Source organism: Oryza sativa, chromosome 7, assembly GCF_034140825.1.
Source record: "Oryza sativa Japonica Group chromosome 7, ASM3414082v1".
Classification (NCBI taxonomy): Eukaryota; Viridiplantae; Streptophyta; class Magnoliopsida; order Poales; family Poaceae; genus Oryza; species Oryza sativa.
Window position 1 is genome coordinate 26,378,951 of NC_089041.1, and position 15,977 is coordinate 26,394,927.

General features: G+C 43.3%; 3 protein-coding genes across 5 annotated transcripts; 1 reads left to right on the top strand and 2 right to left on the bottom strand.

Annotated features, from left to right (window-relative positions):
• Window positions 1–1,397: 1,397 nt before the first annotated feature.
• On the bottom strand, window positions 1,398–3,579 carry LOC4343993 (malate dehydrogenase, chloroplastic). 2 transcript variants are annotated; one of them, NM_001403199.1, is made up of 2 exons: window positions 3,505–3,579; window positions 1,398–2,930 (listed from the first exon to the last, which is right to left on the bottom strand). In NM_001403199.1, exon 2 carries the CDS (start codon window positions 2,918–2,920, stop codon window positions 1,706–1,708), a length of 1,215 nt encoding a protein of 404 aa, NP_001390128.1. In that variant the 5' UTR covers window positions 2,921–2,930; window positions 3,505–3,579; the 3' UTR covers window positions 1,398–1,705. The 2 variants fall into 2 exon arrangements, with proteins under 2 accessions (NP_001390128.1, NP_001390129.1); NM_001403200.1 differs by lacking the exon at window positions 3,505–3,579 and having other exon boundaries at window positions 1,535–3,474.
• A 2,332-nt stretch (window positions 3,580–5,911) lies between these two features.
• Window positions 5,912–11,107, top strand: LOC4343994 (probable glucomannan 4-beta-mannosyltransferase 7). Of its 2 annotated transcripts, none has more exons than NR_175361.1 (10): window positions 5,912–6,121; window positions 6,208–6,581; window positions 6,751–6,849; window positions 8,699–8,951; window positions 9,311–9,431; window positions 9,539–9,675; window positions 9,767–9,880; window positions 9,952–10,151; window positions 10,247–10,438; window positions 10,531–11,107. NR_175361.1 is itself a non-coding variant. In NM_001403201.1 (10 exons), exons 1-10 carry the CDS (start codon window positions 6,010–6,012, stop codon window positions 10,694–10,696), a joined length of 1,758 nt encoding a protein of 585 aa, NP_001390130.1. In that variant the 5' UTR covers window positions 5,982–6,009; the 3' UTR covers window positions 10,697–11,107. The 2 variants fall into 2 exon arrangements, 1 of the variants encoding a protein (NP_001390130.1); NM_001403201.1 differs by having other exon boundaries at window positions 5,982–6,121; window positions 9,321–9,431.
• A 185-nt stretch (window positions 11,108–11,292) lies between these two features.
• On the bottom strand, window positions 11,293–15,638 carry LOC4343995 (defective in cullin neddylation protein 1). The gene is given in 9 exon segments (NM_001403204.1): window positions 11,293–11,905; window positions 11,982–12,049; window positions 12,908–12,953; window positions 13,082–13,178; window positions 13,955–14,037; window positions 14,140–14,215; window positions 14,300–14,348; window positions 14,670–14,754; window positions 15,400–15,638. Coding segments are annotated over 9 exon segments (906 nt in total). The 5' UTR covers window positions 15,485–15,638; the 3' UTR covers window positions 11,293–11,588.
• Between the last annotated feature and the right edge of the window lie 339 nt (window positions 15,639–15,977).

Here is a 15,977-nt window from a genome sequence, read left to right on the forward strand (position 1 = left end):
GCAAACAAAAACTATAAGCTACTTCATAAACGAGGGCCCATTTTCATAACTTTAGTCCAAAATAAGGGGCAATGTTTAGGCTAGCGAGTAGCGACCCAATGCAGGGAGCCATTTGTAAAATTACTGATTCCAATTATGATAATGGTAAAAAATAAGGGGGGCATCTCTTGGGGAAAAAAACTCTCACCATACAGGCCTACATTAGCATGGCAACTCGGCAAGTAAGGGGGTTAGTTTTAAGTGGTCCGAGATGGGCTGGGCTGTACGTTCCCACAATATGGCCTGTATGTTAGCACGAGAGGGAATAAGTTCACCTACGTCCCTCAACTTTACGTAGTGAGGTCCTTACTCCCCAATATCAAAAATCTCTACCTCTTAATTATTTAAAACCGTTCAAAGTTGATCCCAAAACAGTATAGATCAATTTTTTTCCCTAGTTTTACTGACGTGGCATATGTCGGGCCCACATGTCAGTGTGTTGTTGAGGCGTTATGAAGCCTCCCTGTCTTCCCCAGGAGCTCGCCGGCGAGGTAAGGGGTGGCGCCCATCCGCAGAAGGCGGCAGCGGCGGTAGGAGGTCGGCGACGAACAGTTCGTCGGCGGACGGCTCACCGTCAGCCTCGCCAAACGCGTCCTCGCATGTCTCGGGCGCGTACACCGCATCGCCGAGCTTGTCCAAGGCGTCCGAGTACACCTCCGTGCTCACGCCGAGGCGGCCCCGCCTCCGAGTGTCCTCCTCCTAGTCTCTCGGCGCGGCATGTGGTGTTGGCGGCCTGCCGGCCAGCGAGGCCGCGCTCATCGGCGACGGTGGCGCTGGCGCTGTCGGTCTGGCACTGGAAGGCCTCGATGCAGTCGCCGTAGCTGTGGCCGCCGGCGACGGACTTACATCATACGTGTGTCCTGCAACACAGACCAGACGCCTCATGGTCACTGGGATTGCCAGATTGGGTTGATGGGGAGCTTCCCTACCTACCTAGGTTGGGACTGTCCCATGGACGCCAACGGTGGAGGACACTAGGGGACGACCTGCGCACCGGCAAGGCGTCTGGCATGCTCGATGGCCTCGTGTTGGCCAATGGCATCGCCCTGCTGTCGGACAAGCCCTTCGTCGCTGTCTGCGAAACGATGCAGTGCTTGCATGACTTTCCTGCTGCAGCATGACCACCGCAATGTTGAAGGGAGCAGCGGTAGCTGGGCATCTGCGTGGTGAGGAACAGAGGAAGTAGAGGTCGCGCAGTCAAGTATCACCTGTGAAAATTATTTTTTTCAGACGGTCCCCTTTACTTAAAGGGTTCACCTAGAAAAATATGATTTTCATAGACGAAATCTTATATGGTCCGTCTAAGAAAATCATGCATGCAGCTTAGTCAAAAAAAAAAAAGGAAAAAGTACGAATTACCCCCTGAACTATCACAATCGATCGAATTACCCCCTTGTCCCGAAAACCAGACATTGTTCGCCCTAAACTTTTAATTCTAGATGATTTACCCCCCTCGACCCAATCTAAAGCAGTTTTGTCCTACGTAGCGTACGTGTGGCAATCCAGTCAGCATTTTTTGAATAAAAAATGATGGGGTCCACCAGTCATACTCTCTCATCTCTCTTTTGTCGGTCATCACTAATGGAGCACCACTGCAAAATTGGCACGGAAATGCATTCAGCAAATGGTAATCACTCGCAAAATGCTGCGAAAAGTATGTCAAATTTCAACCCATCGCCACCGTCGCTGGCTGCTGCTGCGCGTAGGCGACGCCCTTGTCGATGCTCTTCTTGAGCTGCGGCTTGAGCGCCTCCAGCGCGCGCGCCTCGAACTCCGTGAGCCCCCGGAGCTCCGCCCCCGCCGCCGCCACCTCCTCGACGCCGTCCCTGCCCAGCTTCACCCGGCACGCGAAGAACGGCAGCTCCGGCACCGCCTGGCACTGCACGTACGAGCACTCGTACACGTCGGCGTCGCCGTCGAGCCCGCGCAGCGACGCCTCCAGGAACCTCGCCGCCGCGTACGCCATCGACAGCGTCGCGGACCCGCCGCCGGCCTTCGCCTTGGCCTCCACCACCTCGGTCCCGGCGTTCTGGATCCGCCTCGTCAGCGCCTCCACCTCCTCATCGGTGAACGCCGTCTTGGGCCTCGCCTTGGACAGCAGCGGGAGGATGGTGGCCGCCGCGTGGCCGCCGACCACCGGGACGTCGACGTCGGCGAGCGGGAGGCCCTTCATCTCCGCGACGAACGTGTTGGCGCGCACGACGTCCAGCGTCGTGACGCCGAACAGCTTCCGCGGGTCGTACACGCCCTTCCGCTTCAGCACCTCGGCGGCGATCGGCACGGTGGAGTTCACCGGGTTGGAGATGACGTGCACCAGCGCCGCCGGCGCGTGGTCCGCCACGGCCTCGACGAGCTCCCTCACGATGCCGGCGTTGATGCCGAACAGGTCATCCCGCGTCATCCCTGGCTTCCTCGGCACGCCGGCGGGGATGACGACGACGTCCACGCCGGCAAGACAACCGGCGAGCTCCTCCTTTCCGGTGAACCCGGCGACCTTCGCCGGCGTGTTGCAGTGTCCAAGATCGGCGGTGACACCATCGACGTTCGCAATGTCGTACAGGTGCAGCGCCGAGACGAGCGGCGACATCTTGACGAGGAGCGAGAGCGGCTGCCCGATCCCACCGGCGGCGCCGAGGATGGCGACCTTGTAGCCGCCGGCCTGCGCGACGACCCGGTTCCCGGCGCGCCGCCATGGCCGCCGTCTCGGTCTCAGCTTGACCGCTCGCCAGTGAGAGCTGGAGCAGCACAACGATGGAGCTGGCCTTGCAGAGCTGAAGCCACTGACGTGTTCTGCACTGAGTGTGCTGGCTCCAAATCGGAGCTGCTGCTTGGTCAGAGGAGATGAACTCAGGTTCAGAGTAGACATTGCTGCTGATGCCATCTCCTAGAATCTGAACAGATAATGCAGAAATGTTCAGATATTAAGTTGTTTGTTGCCAACAGAATTCAATTCATCAAACAATATCACAATTCAAAACTCAAAGTAATTGCTTCAGCATGAGAGTCAAAACGCAATTCTGAATTTATGAGCACAACTCTGAATCCTCAGATATTTGAAGTTGACTGGTGTTTGGTTAACAATGTTGATAACATCATAGGATCATAGCATTCTGTGACAGGCACTGGTGTGGCCATCTGTAACAATTTCAACTGTGTAACTATTCCATATCAATCAAGAGAAAGAGAGAGGAAAAAAAAGACCACATCGACAAGAACTATGGGCTAATGCATTCCGACACACACCATCATCGTCTGCAACAACAACAGAACTGCAAATTGCAAACGGAGAAAATGAAAAGAAAAATCTGAACTGAAAGTAAGAGCATATGTTTCCTTCAACAACAAAAGAAGTCAGTGTTGCAGATAGTAATCTTTGCCTCTATCCTTGCAAATCGCAACCTAATTAACCACAGTAAATTGGAGACAGATAGAACTAAATTTGAAGAGGATGAAAGAGGAGAGAACCTGACGAGGAGGCAGCCAAGCACTAGCGGTGGAGATGGAGACGAGGAAGAAACGCCACAAGATCGAGCAAATTATTGGGCCCTCTTGTGAGATTTTCTCTGATCAAGAAGAGCCCACCAGGGCCACAAAATTTGTCGCGAGACAAAAATACGCATGTGGTTGCAGATTACTGAGGAAGGAATTATTGTACTACCAAATTATTGATTTTGAAAACACCTAACATGCCTACTCTGCTACTATCTGGTAAGTATACTTTGACCGTAGCTTTTCTTTCTCAAACAAAAATTGCATGAATTTTGTTTAAGTTGTTTAGAAGAAAATTGTTGTTTTACTATTTTTATTATCAAGCGCTTGTCATGAATACTTTTTTTATATAGTTTTACGAATATATTGAGATTTCAAAAAAGCTAACAAAATCACTATTTTCTGCTTAATTACAGTAGATCAATGCACTGGGCTTTTCCTGCCATGTGCCTTGAGCCCATGGGCCTAGTGGGCTGTCGCCTTGTGGACAACAACGGCTTGGCCCAGTAGTAGCGTCGAATTACATTTTCAGGTTGGTAATTGTGTGTTCAGAGTTTTTTCCCTTTTTTTTTTTTGAAACTGTGTGTTCAGAATTCAGTTGAGACTTGATTTGTCAAACGAGTAGGAGTAGGTGTTTCAACTACAATTAATTGTGAAATTAAGCATGCATCTTAGGCTTCTTTTAAGGCAAAAAAGGGAGACCTTGAAAATGATAGGCATTCATCATGAGAACTTGATGGCATTCTCACAAAAAAAAGCCTATCTTACTCGTACCTGCAATCATCGTTTGCGCTGGCCTTCAATCATTTGGCGCGGTCTGAGTACTTCATCAACAAAAAAGGATCAGACAAAAACGTGCCATTATCCTTTCCTGCTACACCATCATCACTGTACTATTGTAGGGTCCATGAGACCTGCTCCGTATATTTGTTTTCAGATATTACTTCCTTTGCTAATCAACAAGCCTAAAACATACTAGTAGTATGATAATACACGTTTGCTCCCCTAATTTTTTTAAAAAAATAATTCAAGATACGTCACATTAAACAATGCCCTGCATTGACAAAATTGCACCGAAAATCCCAAAAACATAACTGATCAAATCATGACACTGCATTATCTGAACTTCTGAAGGATCGAAACGGAATGAACCTTCTCTCTCTCTCAAGAACTGTTACTGCTGGGCCCTGGAACATATGCAATCCAAACCAAAGCTGCAACTATGCCAGTGTGTGAGCCCAGATGACGGAGACGCTCACCTCCGCCACTGGATCAGATCTGCTCACCGCACGATGCAGTAAAAAAAAAAATTCAGCCAGTAGCATGGCAAGATCGGTTTGAGCATAATGTTAGGTATACCCGTAACTGTCCACGCCTCTGTTAATAAAAAGACATTGATTTGCTGCAACTAGAATGCATGTGAAATGAAACTAAAAAGAAATACTGGAGAATGGGATCAAATGTTGTAATATTTGGGATCAACTTGAGGAACAATATCATTTTTCCTCAACAACTTTCGTGATATAAAAGTCAAGTGTAGGCTTTAAACTTTTCAAGATGGTGAGAAACATTTTGTGCTAGAGTCGTAGTTTTGGCTAAGCCGACATATTTCTGAACATACAGAGCTCGTGTAGTTCTGAAATGATCAGATCACCATATGACATATAAAAAGTGAAATAATCAATTTTACTTATATGATAGGGCCTACGGCCAAAAAAAAGTCAGACATTTCAAAAATGCATTTAAAAAATTATATTGTACTACATTGTTTACATCACTTGTTCTAAGTTATCTCATAACCTAACTAACTTATACGTATAATCAAATCAGCAATCCGTGAACATAATCCACTTAATAATGATCTAAGTGGGCAACCCTCACCATATCTCCTTTTGCCTTTTATTTTATTTGCTCATTGCATATATTCTATTGGGGAAGATCAGCTGGTCAAATATCAATGTCAGCTTATCTAATGGCCCAGAAAAAAAAACTCCCTCCATCCTAAAATAAGTGTAGTTTTACACTGTTCATATTCAACGTTTGACCATTCGTATTAATTGAAATTTTTTTATGATTAGTATTTTTATTGTTATTAGATGATAAAAAATAAATAGTACTTTACGTGTAAATATTTTTTTCTTATTTTTTTATATTTTTTTAAATAAGACGAACGGTTAAACGTTGAATATGTATATCCACGAGCCACAACTACATTTATTTTGGAATGGAGATAGTACTAACAAGATACTCCAATCATCAATGTACAAGTATAAATACTTCGTTAAATCAAGTGCAGCAGTGGTAGTGCACCGCTGTCCCCATTGAGATGGAGTCAGCACGAGAAAAATAATAAAACAACAGAAGAAGAAATCAGTGTGGACTTAGCAGAAATCCCCAAATCGCATCACGCCCTGCCTCTCTCTCTCTCTCTCTCTCTCTCTCTCTCCGTCGCTGACTGCAACCTCCACCCACACGGCACCCATGGTGGAGGCGGGAGAAATCGGCGGCGCCGCCGTCTTCGCCCTCGCCGCCGCCGCCGCCCTCTCCGCCGCCTCCTCCCTCGGCGCCGTCGACTTCCGCCGCCCCCTCGCTGGTACATTCCCCCGTTTTTGGCAACTTTTTAGCCCCCCTTGCTCGCTGTCTCGCGTGATCTGACGTCGTTTCCCTGCTGTTCCGCAGCGGTTGGAGGCGGCGGGGCGTTCGAGTGGGATGGGGTCGTCCCGTGGCTGATCGGGGTGTTGGGCGGCGGGGACGAGGCGGCGGCGGGGGGCGTGTCGGTGGGGGTGGCGGCGTGGTACGAGGTGTGGGTGCGGGTGCGGGGCGGGGTGATCGCGCCGACGCTGCAGGTGGCGGTGTGGGTGTGCATGGTGATGTCGGTGATGCTGGTGGTGGAGGCGACGTTCAACAGCGCGGTCAGCCTCGGGGTCAAGGCCATCGGGTGGCGGCCGGAGTGGAGGTTCAAGTGGGAGCCCCTCGCCGGCGCCGACGAGGAGAAGGGGAGAGGGGAATATCCCATGGTCATGGTCCAGATACCCATGTACAATGAGCTGGAGGTGAGAAGATACCGCTAAAAAAAATTAACTGTAAAAAGGAACAAAAAAAATACTAATCATTCTCTCTGTATTATTGTTTGATTACCTTTTCCTGTTCCTGTTGTTGCCTTGCGAGATTGAATATTTTGGTATATGTTATCTGATCCTGCTAGGAATGGGCTGTGTGTAGGTGTACAAGCTGTCGATTGGGGCGGCATGTGAGCTCAAATGGCCAAAGGACAAGCTAATAGTCCAGGTGCTGGACGATTCCACCGATCCGTTCATCAAGGTAAAACTGATGAACTCCTCGTTTTCTAGTAGTAGTACTGTTGTAGTGTTGTTCTATTGTTGCATCAGCATGGGTGGAGATTTCCTAGTTCCTAGCAAGGACTTTCTGTTTTAGGAGTAGAGAGCCTATCAGTACCTACCTAAGTTCTATCTCAAAGAAGTGAGACATTTGTTGGTGGGAAAAGGATTGGACAGTTCAGATCAAAAGTTTTGACAGAAGGGTAGCTTTCATAGCATACCACTTATCTTAGTTGGTATAGTTGGATTACACATGAAAGCTACTCCAACGTTGAGGGAGCTAGCACAGTAGTAGTGTCAATTGGTAAAACCTTTTCGCTATCACCACTTCACTAGTAGATAGACTCGATAGTACTAGTGTTTTTTGTTATTATGGGAGATGGGACTTGGAGCATATGATTATATGAAAATGAAGTACATAACATGCTACAGTCAAAGAGGACACCAAGATTGAATTGGATGGAGAACGATAACAATTCATTTGGAGTCTGGACCCTTCCCTCACATGGGTACAGTGGACCCCTGTCTGACAGCACAATAATTAATTTAGTATTCAGAGAAATAATACGAATATGTATCTGAAGTGAGAAATTTCAATAGCTGTTTCTTTCTCTCTCTCTCTCTCTTTTAATCTCCCGCAATACAGTTACAGCCCTATTGCCAACGGCAAAGGATACTTCGAGAATTTTGGATCTGATCTGGACATCCAACCACATATTTGTGTGATGAGTTTCATCACATGGATGAGGTTAATGCAATGATTTGAGCGTAATCTGTAACAACAGAGAAACCATGGGGTATGATAGATCACTTTAAACTCAGTAAATCAGCATTATTGATTCAAGTGAGTTTAGTCCTTGATGTTACTGATGGGAGATGCATGCACTTATAGTATATTACATAAGCTCATTTACCTAGTCCTGAAATTTGCCCTGGCTCACTTTTCCCCTATCTGGCTGACTTCCCACTTGGCTTGCAGCCCACTATCCAATGTCATGGATGATGGATCTGATGAATGGTTCAATGATTGGGCATATCCCTCTCCTATAGGAGGAATCTTTGCCATGTTATTTCATATATCTTGAGCTGCTAGTAGAAGACATCTACATGGCATTTATTTGTAATATATCATGCATTCATGCTTTGCTATGTTATTATCTTCACAGTTCAAAAGTCCTTTGTGCATTCATGCTTTGCTATGTTATTATCTTCACAGTTCAAAAGTCCTTTGCTATCTCAGAATTTTATGATGATTCATTTTGAGGACATATACATTATTTTCACAAAAAATAATTCAGGTAAATAGGACATGTCAATAAGAAACAAAAGATGCTAAGACCTAAGAGTTGTCTTCTGTGATCGATTCTAGCGTACTTATTGCTCATATTCGATTGCTTAATTTTTGTTGTTGAACACTTAACTGGCTCACTGAATGGGTTGGCTTAGTACAACGAGGCAGCAGTAGCTGGCAGGCACAATGAACTTTCTGAAAAAAACAGAGGTGACCAGGTAGCCCCGCCCATCAGTCCATCAGATCTGTATCTATCATTCTACCACAATCATCAAATACGGTTTATCTTATGCCATCCAATGACAACATGATGTGTTCAAACACGGTGGCACCACACTACAGCACATCCGCTTGTGCACAACAGCCACTTGTGAACCTTCTCTTTCATTTGTCTTACTGAACAAAACCTTGGTTGAGGGCATTATATTTCAAGTACAATCGAACATTTTAGACAATACATAATCATCTATCAATCTTGTATTTATCATTAATGAGTGTAGACGTGTAATCTCAAGATGATCAAATTACTTCTTGCGTGCAGAATTTGGTGGAGCTTGAATGTGAGAGTTGGGCAAGCAAAGGAGTAAATATCAAGTACGTCACAAGAAGCAGCCGCAAGGGGTTTAAGGCAGGAGCCCTGAAGAAAGGAATGGAATGTGACTATACCAAGCAGTGCGAATATATTGCCATATTTGACGCTGATTTCCAGCCTGAGCCAAATTTCCTGCTCCGAACTGTCCCATTCCTCATGCACAACCCGAATGTCGCCCTTGTTCAAGCTCGGTGGGCCTTCGGTAAGGACTTCATTCCTGTGAGCTATGGAGCATAACTCTTCCAGATATCTATCACAAATGCATAGTTTTGATTAGGCCATGGAACAGAGAATAGCTCTGGATAATATTTTGAGTCCTATATGCTTCTATGTCATGGTACATTATCACACAGGAATACTTTCTCCATTTCAGAGCTCATTGTTCAGAAACTTTGCACAAAAATCTGCTTTAAAATACTCACTGTCTTAGCTGACAAAGAAAATATCTCTTTACACATTCATAGGCATGAAAAAAAATGACATGAGAAAACTGCTAGCATATTGCCTTCTCAAACAAGATAACATTTTATTACTCTGATCGATCCAATTCTTAATTGACAGAATTTTGCAGTGAATGACACCACAAGCCTGTTGACAAGGGTACAGAAGATGTTTTTTGATTACCACTTCAAGGTTGAGCAGGAAGCTGGATCAGCAACCTTTGCCTTCTTCAGCTTTAATGGTACATACATACCTCTATAACTTTTGGATTCTAAACACCATAAAGAGAAAAAAACAAGTCCATAATTTGTAGTATTACAAAAATACAATCTATGTTGGGTATATCAGGAACCGCTGGAGTGTGGCGCACAACAGCCATCAATGAGGCAGGAGGTTGGAAGGACCGCACTACAGTTGAAGACATGGACTTGGCAGTTCGAGCATCCTTAAATGGTTGGAAATTTATCTATGTTGGGGATATCAGAGTGAGCAAACCTTTTGCTACCATAGAGTTCTCAACAATATAATGAATTTTAAAGTAAAACAGTCTGATTTGGCTATGTTAACATGTCATAGGTCAAGAGCGAACTGCCGTCCACTTATGGAGCCTACTGTCGACAGCAATTTCGGTGGGCCTGCGGTGGTGCAAACTTATTCCGAAAGATAGCAATGGATGTTTTGGTAGCCAAGGTGAGCTTCTTTTCTCACACCATTGGCAAATACAATAAATCTGAAAATTCACCCCATCGTTGTTCCATTAGGATATATCGCTCCTCAAGAAGTTCTATATGCTCTATAGCTTCTTTTTGGTGCGGAGAGTTGTAGCCCCTATGGTTGCCTGTGTTCTTTACAACATCATAGTCCCTTTGTCGGTCATGATCCCAGAGCTATTCATACCAATCTGGGGTGTCGCCTACATTCCTATGGCACTTCTGATTATCACAACCATAAGAAATCCAAGGTCAGTTCTGCATTGCCTGTGTGTTTAGTTCTAAAATGTTCCCTATATGCCCTCCCCCATAAACTAAAACTTAATGTTATTCTTTGTCTCTTCAGAAATCTACACATAATGCCGTTTTGGATCTTATTTGAGAGTGTGATGACTGTGCTTCGCATGAGAGCTGCACTAACTGGCCTTATGGAATTATCTGGGTTTAACAAGTGGACTGTGACGAAGAAGATAGGGAGTAGTGTTGAGGACACTCAGGTTCCTTTGCTTCCAAAAACCCGGAAAAGGTTAAGAGACAGGTATGACCTCTATTCAAGGCTATCTATATCATGATTTATACTAGACTGCTGTATGAATTACAATTTATATTGATACTGTCTTTTGCTTGCAGAATTAATCTTCCCGAGATTGGATTTTCGGTGTTTCTCATCTTCTGTGCGTCATATAACCTTATCTTCCATGGGAAAACTAGCTACTATTTTAATCTGTATCTCCAAGGACTAGCATTTTTGCTTCTAGGATTTAACTTCACTGGCAATTTCGCCTGCTGCCAATGACGAGGACAACACCTTGACTGTACGAAATGTTGTTTGCAATTATTTTCTGGGTATAAATTCTTCGGATGACATTTCAGATCATGATCATAGATGCATATGGCGTTGATCTGTGCACTAACACCTGTTTCAGTTGCTAGACTTCCAGGGAAACTTTCACAGAATACTAGGATGTGTTGTAATCAAATATCAGTGATGTGTTATGTACTCTAGTTAACACGAAACACCAATTTGTTGATCTTTTTCTTGGATTACTTCCTTGAGCGCATGAACTCCTTTTTTTTTTCTTGGATTACTTCCTTGGGTGAATGAACACAATTTTCCAGCACAGTGTCCCTGTTCCGACTGTACACATGCAGATACATGCATGATTGGGTAAAAAGCAAACCTTTTTGGCCCTTTGGGTGCGAGTAACTCGGGAGTTTGTATATCATTTTTTTTTTTGGCAAGATATGGCTAAAACCTTACCAAACTCATTAAACCAGGTCAAACATTGTGCCCAAACTGACATCCTGATGCAAAATTTAGCCAAAGTTTCTTTGCCGAACATAACAGCCCCATGAACTCAAGCGATAAAAAGTCACGCATTTTCCTCTTACCACTCGCACTTGCCAATATTTTATTGCAGTGTGCCCAATACAAAGTTCTAACATTACCTATCAGGCAAGATAAAACGGTAGAAGGAATGATCTACAAGAAAGGGTTACAGTCTTCAGTTACAGCAGAGACGTCAGTTGCACATATTTCGTCTCAAGTACATAATGGCATCATTAGGGTACAGACTAATAATATTACCAGTCAAAAATTGACTAATTACAGATACAGAATGCTCACACTGGAAAATCATGAAGTTTATGGACTGTCATTGTGAATAAGCCATGTATTCCTGATTATATTAAAACGAGCATTTCATTGAAATGCAACCTTCAAATCCTTTTGACAAACAATCTTCGACGATAGAAGGTGAGTTCTGAAGACAACCTCTTGGGTTGTGCAAATTTGCATCATCACAATAATCTGATGGACTGTGAACCAAAGGAGTACCTGCATTGTATTCCCAAACTCCATACTTAGTAATGACAGGGCTCTCCTTCAGCCGTTTCAGAGGCGCAAGATGGACTGAGCGCGTAAAATTATCCGAAAGGTCCACATCCTCATTAGGTTTAAGACGAGTAGGGCATTTCCTCTTTGATCCAGGTAATGGATTTATTCCTGTCACACAAAATTTGGGAATAACTACAAAGCTGACTAAATAACTAGTATATGTAGTGTTGCCTCAAAACATTACCTCCAAATGTATTGGAAATGTTCAATTGTGATTCCATCGCACTGGAGCAATCACAGGAATTATAAATCCTACATTTTGCAAAAGCAAACTCATAAGCAGCAATACAGCTAGGAAAAAAGTAATTGAGACCAGCCCATAGAGTATGTTAAAAGTTATAGAAGCATTTTGTGAAATACAAATATCTGTAAACATATTATGGAAGTCTTCTTATTATGTACTACTAGTAGGGAGAAGGCTTCCACGAATCTATTGTCATGTAAGATGTATTTAGTAGGATAAATCTGGTGTCACATTATTTTCTATAGTTACTATTTCAAAATACAATCACTATTAATATGCATCCCATGTGCAGCGAGAATAGCCACATCGTACAATGCAAAGTTGCTAACTATTTTAAGTAAGTTGTGCCTAATCTTAAATCCCAAAAGCTCCTTAACTGCCTATCCGTTAAAATCATTCACCAAGCATAACAGTTGGAAGCAAATGTGGAGCTTTATTGCATAAAATAATTTAAGTTTTGTCAAGTCTTTTTTTACCACAAGTTCTGTGAATTGCCTTTATTAGGAAGCATAAAAACTATATACCTAGTAAAAATAAATATAAGTGAAACCATGCTATACGGTTCAAGATGCAGAAAACAAATATAAGTGAAACCATGCTATACGGTTCAAGATGCAGAAAACAACAGGTATCATGACTTCTGGCACCTGAGGGTGAAGACAAAACTCACAAGGTACTTGCGCACCAATGCTAATACTAATATTAATATCCCATTCTAAACTACATTTTTCAATTGCAGTACCATTAAATTGAATTGAATTGTCATATCAGAAAATTGAATGCTTTAGGTTTATGGAATGGGAACAGAATCAATAAACTCAATTGGAAAGCACTCTAAATGAGCACTAAGGACAAGAATGACAAACCTGTGCATATGCTCCACAAAATCATCAACTAGAACTGGCCAAGCACCTAGGAAAACAGAAAAGAATAGCAACATTAGATTTGCCTTAACTGTTACTGGGCTATATCTACAGAGGAAGCTGCAAATAAATGATAGAAATCCTCAAAAGAATCATATGAAATAGATTAAACTTTACCTTTTGGATCATAACCTTCCAAATCTTCATTTACACACCTGCTGAAAGCTAGCAGCTGCTGCCAGACATCCTCTGTTATGTTGTAACGTTGGTACTTCTGAGAAAGGAAAGATACAGCTCAACTAAAAATATACAGGAAAGTCTACTCCTTGCACATTCTCGTGTGAATGAAAATGCAAAAGATAAAGGTAGTTCCCAGACGACTCAATATTTTTATAATAACTACCATAGACTATAGTGGAAGGCCTACACGCTCATCTTAGATTAAAATTAACCCCAATCCAGAATTTCTTTTTTGTTAAGTGCCTAGGATTCAAGGTTGATTTACATGTACAACTGAAATGATTTAAATGCACAATACCAAATACTGACCAACACAATCTAGAGTTTTCTTCACCATATTTTTACTAGTACAAACTTCATATTTTGGAAGAAATGTAAGTGTTGCAATACAAGTGCAATGACACAAAGATAATGATATTTGATGTGCTCAAATACACCTTAACAAGCCTATACAGTCATCATGTATTCATGATTTCATTTATCGAACATTCAAACCATCAAAGTGTAGTTCAGCCACCACTTCAGTGAAACTGATGGAGTCACTTATTCATGCTAGATGATTATTGTCCTTTGGCCCCATTCACATATCTAAGGTATTCTTATTAAAGAAACTGTTGGTTGATTCATCAACAAGAAACCCAGAAAAAAATTATATGTAAACCATGCAAATCCCTATGATAATTTCACAAACTAAAGAACCCCCCACTAATAATGCCGAAGCAATAATTGCATATGAATAACAGACCTAATAATTGTTCAAGGTGAAACAATTGAAATTTTAGATCAGTTATGAAGCAGAAATTTGCATACCTCAACAAAGTTACACCACCTGTCAAGCAACCAAAACCTCCCATTTAGAACCATCCTCCATGCTCCCACAGCTCTCTGAACAGCTAAAATAATGAAATTGAAAGGTTGCATTCTTATCAGTCTTCTAGGGGTATATAAACTATATAAGTAGCATACATGGTCATGCTTAAAATAGGTGGTCTTACAGATGTTCTTTTGGCCATTTTCTCGGGAAATGAAGAAGACAAAATCATAGAAGATACTGAATCGGTGAGCATCATCCTAAAAGAGAGAACTCTCCATCAACAAAACGAATTGAAAAGCATATGAAAAAAATGCATAACCAATTTAGAGAGCATTACTCACTAAGTCAAGAGCTGACATGAGCTTGGGGATGTCACTAAATATCGCATCCCTGTATGAAAACATTAGAGAATGTAATCAGGCCAAAGGAAAAAGAAGTATCAGGAAACTGCATCCCTAGATGAATATTAGGAGATACAAGGATCGATTTCTTTTGTGCTAACTCTCAACGATACTTTAGCTCGGTAGGCATGTCAGGTAGAAGTTAAAAAAATTTATTTCATAAAATCTTATCACTGAAAAGTAAAGATACAATAAAGGTGAGAAGTGAGAAGTGCAAGCTATCTTGTGATAAAAGAAAAAAATAGCACGCCTCATTTTTTTACACCACATAATTGTCAATGCCTACAAAAGCATATTCAAGATAGCTCACCTCAATCCTTCCATGCCATCTATAACTTGTGAAAGCTCAGCCAATCCTTCTCGTGTGTTCACGTTTGAAAACGCTGATACAATATCTAGCCAAAAAAAAAAGATCAAACTAATAGATTTAGACAGCATCAGAGTACCTCAGGATTCAGCAAACATGATCTAAGTAACGCTAGAGTCCAACAGATGTTCAATCACTGTGCATCAAAGATCATCTCTGTACTTCGTAACAAATTATGCTTTCAGGTGCTAAGGAATCATGACATGATAACTGAATTGTACCAATAATTTTGTTTACAGTAAATTGTACCACGAATTGCCTAGTACAGCCTCTAATTAGACCATGTTGTACAGATTAAACAACCATGACCACTATCTCCAAAATTGGTCTTCCTACTAACACACACTTAACTAAAAGTTATTGCAGTCTTTTAAACCCTAGAGAAGTGCTTAGCCATTGACATCCTTTCATCAACTAGGCCAAAAAAAAAAAGAAAAAAGCTCTAAAAATATCAGATACTTGACCAACGGAATTATCAACCTAAACAGCACAAAATTCCCCAAAATTCGCCAAAACACAGACAAGTAAAAAAAAAACCCAAAAGTAGCACAACCGACTGAAAACCCCCCACAATTCCCCCTCTCCTGGTCGAAACCCTAACACCACACCACGGGAGTTCACCAACCCCAGCGAAAGAGGCGAATCCGGCGGGGGGAGGGGGCGGAGAGCTCACCGTAGTACTTCTGGTACGCCTGGAAGGCCGCGGGGCAGACGGCGGCGGCGGCCTCGAAGCCGAGGCATCCCGTGGGCCAAGCCATGGATGGATCCCGAGCCCCTCCCCCCCCCCCCCCACGGAAACCCTAACCCCCACCGCGCCCGCCCGCCCGCGACTGCGGCGCCGACGACGAGGCGATCGATCTGACGTCGGCAACGAGACGACGGGAAAGCAAAAGTGGGGAGGGAGGAGAGAGTAGAGAGAGAGGGTGGGGGCAAAGCGGAAGAGAAGAGAGGGCGGAGCCGATGCCGAAATGGAAGGCGACTCCGATCCGATCTGTACCGTTGGATGTGCCATGCGCAATTAACCTGTATGATCATGTTACCTGTAGTACCGGTCAAAGTTACTTGGGATGAGATCGGCACTCGGAGTTCCCAACTCGCGCATGCTTAAACGGTGTATCTGTTGTAAAAAATTTATATAGAAAAGTTGTTTTAAAAACTATATTGATTTATTTTTTAAGTTTTTTCTAATACTTAATTAATCACGTGCTAATGAACTGCTCCGTTTTATGTGCCGGAGGGGAGAGTTTCCAG

What these genes read in the sequence shown, in the direction of transcription:
- LOC4343993 (NM_001403199.1), bottom strand. Translation starts at nt 2,920, where the DNA reads ATGGCATCAGCAGCAATGTCTACTCTGAACCTGAGTTCATCTCCTCTG.
- LOC4343994 (NM_001403201.1), top strand. Translation starts at nt 6,010, where the DNA reads ATGGTGGAGGCGGGAGAAATCGGCGGCGCCGCCGTCTTCGCCCTCGCC. An exon ending in CTTCCGCCGCCCCCTCGCTG is followed by an intron (nt 6,122 to 6,207) that starts GTACATTCCCCC and finishes GCTGTTCCGCAG; the next exon opens with CGGTTGGAGGCGGCGGGGCG. An exon ending in CCATGTACAATGAGCTGGAG is followed by an intron (nt 6,582 to 6,750) that starts GTGAGAAGATAC and finishes GGCTGTGTGTAG; the next exon opens with GTGTACAAGCTGTCGATTGG.